At 39.6% G+C, this 8,277-nt stretch overlaps 1 protein-coding gene across 14 annotated transcripts in view; it reads right to left on the bottom strand.

The window, feature by feature from the left end:
* Positions 1 to 1,718: 1,718 nt before the first annotated feature.
* The window catches only part of plekha7b (pleckstrin homology domain containing, family A member 7b), a 99,249-nt gene continuing 92,690 nt past the window's right edge, over positions 1,719 to 8,277 (bottom strand). For 11 of the 14 annotated variants that reach the window (XM_074616576.1, XM_074616515.1, XM_074616505.1 and 8 more), the window contains 4 exons: positions 7,710 to 7,843; positions 6,911 to 7,059; positions 4,710 to 4,874; positions 2,220 to 2,360 (listed from right to left, as the gene is read on the bottom strand). In XM_074616576.1, the coding sequence (XP_074472677.1) occupies positions 4,723 to 4,874; positions 6,911 to 7,059; positions 7,710 to 7,843 (435 nt within the window). In that variant the 3' untranslated portion in view covers positions 2,220 to 2,360; positions 4,710 to 4,722. Of the gene's footprint in view, positions 2,361 to 4,709; positions 4,875 to 6,910; positions 7,060 to 7,709; positions 7,844 to 8,277 lie in introns of all 14 variants that reach the window. The other 3 variants (XM_074616534.1, XM_074616551.1, XM_074616614.1) reach the window with 1 other exon arrangement.

The following is an 8,277-nucleotide window of genomic DNA, read 5'->3' as shown; positions in this document are numbered from 1 at the left end:
GGCGCGCAAAGGAGGCGCCCGGCTGTGTTTCCACTGTAATCTAACATTCACGGCGAGTAACAATAATATTTATGTGATGGAAATATGTATCAGTGGGAATCTCTCCTTTCTCTTCCCCTATCAGGGGGAAAGTGTGAATATGTTTCACACAGCGGTGAACAATATAGAGCTGAGAACAAGGTCAGGCTCCTCAGCAGGGTCTCAACGGGCTCTTCCTTTCAACACAGAGAAGAAAACCTAACCAAAAAAAAGCAGCTTTACCTGACCAGTGTCACCTTTAACATTGGCATGAGCCACTTTAACTTTTCATTTAGTGCTGCTTACTTATTATCTTTTATTTACTTATACAAAAACTCTTCTCTAACAAACATCCCTGTCAGGAAACTGAGCAGTATGTGTCTGATAAAAAAGCATCTCTGACTCCAGCTAGTATTTAGTTACGGATTAATGCGGGAGGCCTTGATTGCATTTAACAGAACAGGACCCAATTAGCATAATAGGCCCTCTTTCATTCTCTTTGAAGTCCAGAGCATAGAATAACAAATGTATATGAACCACCAGCCAAACGTCAATACATGGAAATGCCACAATCCTCAGTGGAGGGTCTTGGGTGAATTTTTCTGCAGGAGGAGGGAAAAACATCCCATTTTATTGCAGAATAAGCAGAACAGAGGATGCGATGGGTCTCCTAGCCACCAGGGCCAGCAGGCGCTGTGGGGCCCCCGATCCTGGAGGAGGAGAGACGGAGGCAGAGAGGAGGATGTGGCTGCTGAGGGAGGTGCAGACTCCTCTCTCTCAGGTGTTTTCAAAGCGTGCCGCGATGCAGACGAGTGAAAGTGATTACTCTCCAATTAAAGATAAAGATGTCACTTGGGAGGGAGCTGCAAAACAACGGCTCAGACAAGCGAAGGAAGGCGTGGGCGCTGCATCCCCATCAGTTCCAGAGGGATTCACGATAACATGATAAATATTTGTGTTGAAAACGGCAGAATTTTGATAATAACGGCAACCACTTTCTATTGAAACACATTTCTTCTTTTTGAATCAGAAGGTCAATACATGTATTTCTCAGAGGTTTCTTTTACAATTGCAATGGAGACATAGTTCATGATTTAAAGATATGAGTTCTGTACTTCAGAATCCAGAGTTATTAGTATCCACCTTCTTGGGTGAAAATACACGGAATTAAAAATGCCCTTTTGAGATGGAAAAAGCTTTGAACTTAAGAAACATTTCAAGAAGCCTCTCTTTTTTTTGTATTGAAAGTTCACCTCCTTTGAGCATGCCATAGTTTGGTTCCCTTTTCAAATAATAGAAAGAAGTTTAATGGGTCAAGGCAATCAATGTGGAGGTTCAAAGAGAATCTTGGAGCTGTGATGAGTGCACATTTTGTACTTTTCCTTTGTACATGATTAGAATAAAGATACGGTCGATGAACGCATCACTGAAATATAATAAGGAGCCAAGGCTATTTTATGTTAAAAGTTAATCATTTAAGTAAAAGCTGCCTTTCTTAAACTAATTTCTCAAATCAAGTCAATTACAAGGCAGTGCAAGATGTGTATTAAACAGAAGGTCATATTATTGAATCCCCCTTTAAATATCACAGAATTTTATACTTTTGGCTGATGTGACAGCTGATCCTATATACTATTCAACTCATTCAAATAAAAATGAAATAAAATCATTTAAAAAAATACAATGCAGTGAACCAGATATTGTGTTAATATCTTTAATATTCACATTTTTATAAATTTCCATTGTGCAACCTTCCCCAGTCGCACAGAAAATATGTCAAAGGTTATTTTCATCCTGATGTAAGCAAAAATAAAATTCATTTTGGCAAGCTAAAAGGAGATTGGCAGTGCTACAGGTACGTACATATGATATTTCAAGTGGTTTGGTGTAAGAATATTATCTGAGTTTTGACAAAAATACTACCATCATGACACATTTAGTACCTCTTGTTCTTTCTGTACCTGACAAAAATAAAAACACAAACAAGTTCCCAGTTTGAGATCACACTGCAGGTAAAAGCAACTCAGTCATACTGTGAAAACATGATACAGTGTACAATTCAAAGTGCAATAACATGTAGAAAATATTATTATGGGATTAACATTTGTTAGACACTTCCATGGTTAATAAGCACAGCAGCTCCAGTTGCAAAGTCGTTTTCAGCAACTAGAAAACACGTCAATGAGTCAATGCTGCGCGAGCCTCAGAGAGCAGGTTACATGTTTAGTACAGTTCCTGTACCGCTGCAAGGCGTAAATGTCCAAAAATCCTCTTTTCTTGCAGAATGCAGTTGTTTTATTGTCATTGTGGAATAGCACCTTAGTGTCCAGAAATTGCTTGAGCTGAGAAGTGAGAAGAAAGAAAGACAAAGTCAGAAAACAAGACAGAAGAATCTATCCAAATGAAATAATACTGGAGTTTTTCTTGCTGCCACAAATGAATGAATCCCCCAAAAAGAGGGTCTCTCGCTGCCTTCAAAGAGGTCGTTCCTGTCCATGCACCACAGCTGAAAACACACGTGCAACATTCATATGTTTTCCTTGACATAGAGAACGTAATAGACAAGTAAACATTAGATCATCCTACCAACCACATTAATAACCCCCTGAGACGTGCGGGGTCTCGGGCGATCCCCACAGACTTTACTGTCTTTCAGAGGCTCTAGTAGGTTCAGTTTTAAAGCTAGAGTAAAGATACTGGTATCATATGAAATTGGTACCAACCATGTCATGCTACCATGTCAGGATGAAGGTAAATAACGCTCCAAAGTTGGGCTAAGTTTTGGTGAGGAAAAACTAGCATGGCCATTTTCAAAGGGGTCCCTTGACCTCTGACCTCAAGATATGTGAATGTAAATGGGTTCTATGGGTACCCACGAGTCTCCCCTTTACAGACATGCCCACTTTATGATAATCATATGCAGTTTTGGGCAAAAACCATGCAGTCTTGAATTAAATAAAAGACTGTAAAGACTCTTGTGGATCCAATGAGCCCAATTGTATTCATGTGTGATGATGTTAGTCCCCATAGTGAGACCATTTTTTTTTTATTTGACTTCACTGTATAAAATGACCTGTGGTGACCTCTAGGATAATCACAGCCTCATGAAACTGTACAACCACAAACTAGAGACCTAGGGCATTCATAGGATGGATGGCTTTCCTTTATATCCTTTATAATATATCTTTTTTTTTTTTTTTACTCTTCTTTATTTGTACTACTGTTTAAAAGATGTGTATGCACCGTCAGGATTGTTAATTCATTTCGTTGTATTCTGTGCAATGATAATAAAGAAATTCTATTCAATTCTATTCACTGTACTGCTGTGGATGGGGCCGGCAGCAAAATGTATTTTAGTCACCTAAAAGAAAGGCCCACCTAAAAAAATTGTATATTCGCATACGCATATAAGTGTACGCTCCATTTAGAATATTTTCACCACTTTATCTTGTCGTCAGACAATAGATATGTTTCACTTTCAGTTGTCGGAAAATATTCTAAATATAGCGTACACTTAGGTGAACCTTTCCAAAAAATGTTTTGCTGCCGTCCCCGTCCACAGCACTGTATTATTTTGCTCCTGTGCCGGCACTCCTGTCCGTTTCTCCAAACTGGGGGCGTGCCGACCGTCATCTACTGTAGGTAATACACCGACTATGGATACGTACCTTATACAACCCCCACTTCAAAACACCTGAACTATCCCTTTAAAATAAATCTAATTAGTACATCCTGTATGTCATTCTGATCTTTAGCGATGAACACAAAACTGTTAAGTGGCAACTTTTACAAACCAACTACCCTCAGACCTGAACCTGGGATGAGAGAGCTACAGTAAAATAGTTATAACAATACACAGCAAAGCATGCAGCCACACAAGTTCTCAAGGAATGACGACTCAAGTCATGCCAGGCTGACAAGGAGTCACTTCATGCTTTAACTTCCTCTGACAAGACATGAGGTCAAAGGTCAAATACAGCTAGATGGACGCTTTGTTACTGTGTGTGTGTGTTCATTTATCAACATCTGATTACTTTATGTGCCCATGTGTGCCACATTTTCTAATCTAATGTATTTCCTACCTATCCACAGAGGGCTAACGGTAAAAAAAGAAATCAGAGAGTTAATGTAGTAATTAAATATTTCCCATTATTGGCTGATGGATGGGAGTTTTTTTTTAATAAGGCAGTAAAACCCCCTTCCTGCGTTAACAGTAACAACACTGATATTTTTTTTTCTGACTTCTCACTGCCAGGCTACAGATGGGGAGCTAATTGGTGCTGTGAATGCAGCTGTGCTGACTACTGAACTGTCAAGGTGCTAAATCAAAAGGTGTCTCTTTTGTTAATTACACACAATGCTACAAACAGTCATGTTCCTTTGAGCCCTTTCTTTCCTCAACCATCCATAAATATTTTGGCAGTGGTACAAAAAGAAAAAAAAAAGAAATAAAAAAACAATTTACACACAATTATCACAGTGGGATGAGCAGACTGCCTGCAGATGTTTGTTTTGATTATAATGGGAGCAGAGGCAGGGCTTCCCTAACCTAGACAAGATGTGTTTCCTACAATCACAACAGAGCAGCGAGCATGCAGCGCGGTGCAGAGCACACAGGAGCCCCGCGTTGGAGGGAATTAGTGAGGCCTCGAACACATTAGCACCGTAAAACACATGCAGTCAGGCCTTACTGTATTTCTCGGATTAGACAAACGTGTAGTGAATTCCGTTGCTTAGAGGAGAGGGAGAGGGAGGCGCCAGAGATACAGGAGGAGCAGGAGGAAGAGGAGGAAGAGGAGGAGGCGGAGGAGGTGGAGGAGGTGGGGGAGGAGGGGGGAGGTTAACCTGTGGTGGAACTACGGAGGAGAGGACAGAAGGAAAACAGAAAAGGGAGAAAACCACATTGGTTTGTTAGTCAAATGGTCAGTTATGGGACAGTTTGAAGGCCACAACGAAAGCTGGAACTGGTTTAGGACACACAATTATACTTAAACTTCCTGTGTTCTCTGTACTAATGACATTGAGGGTGGGCGAAATGGATAAAATCATTGTATATGTTGCTTTTATATCGCTATTCTGGAAAGTCAGTTTAGAAACCTTTTTTTAGTTGAAATAACCAATAGAAATGTCGTTGTTTTCTGTTAATCCAAAAGATAAATACCTGTACTCCATCACATTGATGCTGTAAATCTAGAGCTGCAACGATTAATCGATTAATCGCCAACTATTTAATTAAACGCCAACTATTTTGACAGTCGATTAATCGTCTTGGGTCATTTTTTAAAAGAAAAAAAAGGAAAAATTCTCTGATTCCAGCTTCTCAAATGTGAATATTTTTGAATTTTTTTATATATCTTTGAGTTGTGGACAAAACAAGACATTTGAGGACGTCATCTTGGGCTTTGGGAAACACGGATCGACACTTTCACCATTTTCTGACATTTTATAAACCAAACAAGTGACTGATTAATCGAGAAAATAATCAACTGATTAATCGACAATGAAAATAAGCATTAGTTAAATCCTTATCTTAATCCAATATTTGTTGTTATAATGTTTTTACCAGGTTTCAAGTTTGTGCTAATAAAATAGTATAGTAACATGGAGTTTTCCTTCAGAATCCCAAGAATAATTTGATAAGAATAAAGTCATCAGGATGGTAAATGTTGATAGTTAATATCTCCTGCACCATCAGTCGTTTTATTGTAATCTGTACGCAGCCGTGTGTGATGTGTGCTTTATTTTTTTCATCATTTAAACATTTCATCATCTTAAAAAGACAAGAAAGCAATGAATAGTTGAAGAGGTGCTATACATGAGGAAGCTGATGTTGTAGATAATTTTTTCCAGCACAAATTTAAGAGATTCCCTTCAATATCCCTGACAAGTAATTACAAAAATACCAAATTATTTAACGTTTTAGAATAACAAATTCAACAATCAAAAACACCTTTTTAATATATACTGTATGTAATTGCAGCGCTACATATTCCTGCTTTTATGCCCGCATTATTGAAGTGTCTCATGCATAATACTGTGAAAAAGACTCTTCTTTTTAATTCAGGGATTTGAAAGAGCACCAGCATACCTTACTTTAACACCAAAGGGAGAGAAAATCATTGATTCAGTCTCCGCTGACAAGATGCCACCAGTTATATTCTCTGACATTTCTCTATGCTGGAAATAATGTTATAATTGTTGACTTTGCATCACTGTGCATATTAAGCCTCCACACACACTGACAGCTTGAGTGTTACTGTGTGTGACAGATGTATGTGTGCATGTGTGTGTGTGAGTGTGTGTGTGAGGCAGACAGGCTGACAATCTGCTGCAGCTCCAGTGAAAACGAACTTGCCTGTCTGCCGCAGAGTATGAAAGAGATGAAAAGTGAGCGCAGTGTCTTTTATGCAGGTTCAGAGCTGCGTTCAAAGCAGCACCAACGGTATGCAGAAGGAGAGCAGAGTTTGACTGGGTCATTGATCAGCACACAAAATGGCCTCATCAAGCTATTCCTCCCATGTCTGAAAGATTCTACACGGACCGCAATTAGAGACTATCTGAGCTCCTAAGAAGGAATAATGTTCAGTTATTAGGAAATGAACGGCCTTATTGCTTGACTCTGCACCTTACGCCCTTCTCATCTCCACTCCATCAATCCAGCATTCTTGAAAGGCTGCTTCCCGCTCTTTATCCCTTCTTCAACCAAAAGATGTCAATTTGATGCCGGGAGAAATTTTACTGAAACTGTCAGTGCGGGTGAGCTTATTATTTCTGTAAGTGTTTCTGTGGAATAATGATTTTTACATTCTTTATAAAGCAAAGATGTATGACCTACAACAACCCAGAGGCTCAAATGAAGAGAACGTTATTTGAAATTGTGTAAGTGACCAACCTGTGACTAGTTTGCTCTTGAGCGAAGCCTCCGAGGCGAGAGCGTAGGACATGGTGATGATCCTCTCCTGCTCCTGCAGAGCCGAGTCCAGCGCCACCAGCCCGACCTCTGGCTTGTCCACAGTCACGGTGGGCGTGAGGATTTGCACACTGTCCCGGGCACAAAGTAATAAAACACCGAATTGACAAAACATGATGCATTGGTGATAATGTGGAAATTAGGGCTGTCAAAGTTAATAATAATGTATTAAGGTACATTTTGAACTGATAAAATATGTGCGATTAATTCGCGATTAAATATTTTAATCAATTGACAGTCCTAGTGGAAATGCATTGATGCTATGAGGGTGCTCTCTTGCCACATGCCCGCCTGCAGGAGAGGAGCTACAGCCCGCTGCCTTTGAAGGTGATGGGAATTTAGTCTGTAGGGTGGGCTTGAACCCGAGTATTTCGGTTTAACTGGTTGTTTTTTTTAAAGCTTTTCTTATCTACTTATTTTCTCTTTTAAATTTGAATTATGGAAATTACAATCTTCTGCACCTTCTGCATGGAACAATCTTCAGACTGATCTTAAGCTTCAAAACATAACAATCCTGAACAAGTTCAAAACTATGAAGTACTACTGAGTCAAGGATGTCAGTATGCAAATGATTTATATGATAAGTTTCAATGTTAATCAATTCTATGTGCTTTTAGGTTAATTGTTTATGTTAATTGTCGAAACTCTGTGTTGCTGCTATTCGTGGCCAAGGACTCCCTCTTGAAATAGAGACCTTTGATCTCAATGGGACATTATTTACCTGGACTTCGCCAAGATGCTCTTGATGCGCTCCACCTTACGATGACGATCCTCCACCTCCTGCGGACTGAGAGGCTCCTCAGGCTCCGAATCCACATAGCGCTCCGGGATCAACACTTTCTGAGGCTTGGAAAGCTACAGATAACAGATGTAGTGTGTGTTAAGGTCTAGGCTGCTTTATCATCACCCTTGCTATCAGGTCATATACCCAAAAAAGAATCGGTCCACTTGCACAGATGAAGGATACGCAGACGGATGTACTGTAAGTGGGATATACGACCTTCACTAAGCTAAGCCTACAACAAGGAGTTTAACTGTTCTTGGACATTTTGATCTAACAACACAGACCAGACGGTAGCTGCACATGTCGGCTGATAGGTCAGAGCTGTAAGCACTTGATTGCGACTGTATTTTATTTAACAGATCATTATTTGTAAGTTAGTTTTAAGTAATGTTAGATGTCCGTTTAACCAACCGAACAAAAAGGGGAGTGATGATACCACGATCTTTGTGAGAACAAAACAAGCAATCCCATAATTTCAAACACAAAATGTGTCAGAAATGTATTC

Source organism: Sebastes fasciatus, chromosome 2, assembly GCF_043250625.1.
Source record: "Sebastes fasciatus isolate fSebFas1 chromosome 2, fSebFas1.pri, whole genome shotgun sequence".
NCBI lineage: Eukaryota > Metazoa > Chordata > Actinopteri > Perciformes > Sebastidae > Sebastes > Sebastes fasciatus.
Note: the sequence above shows the minus strand (reverse complement) of the source record. Positions and strands in the feature narration are given on the sequence as shown.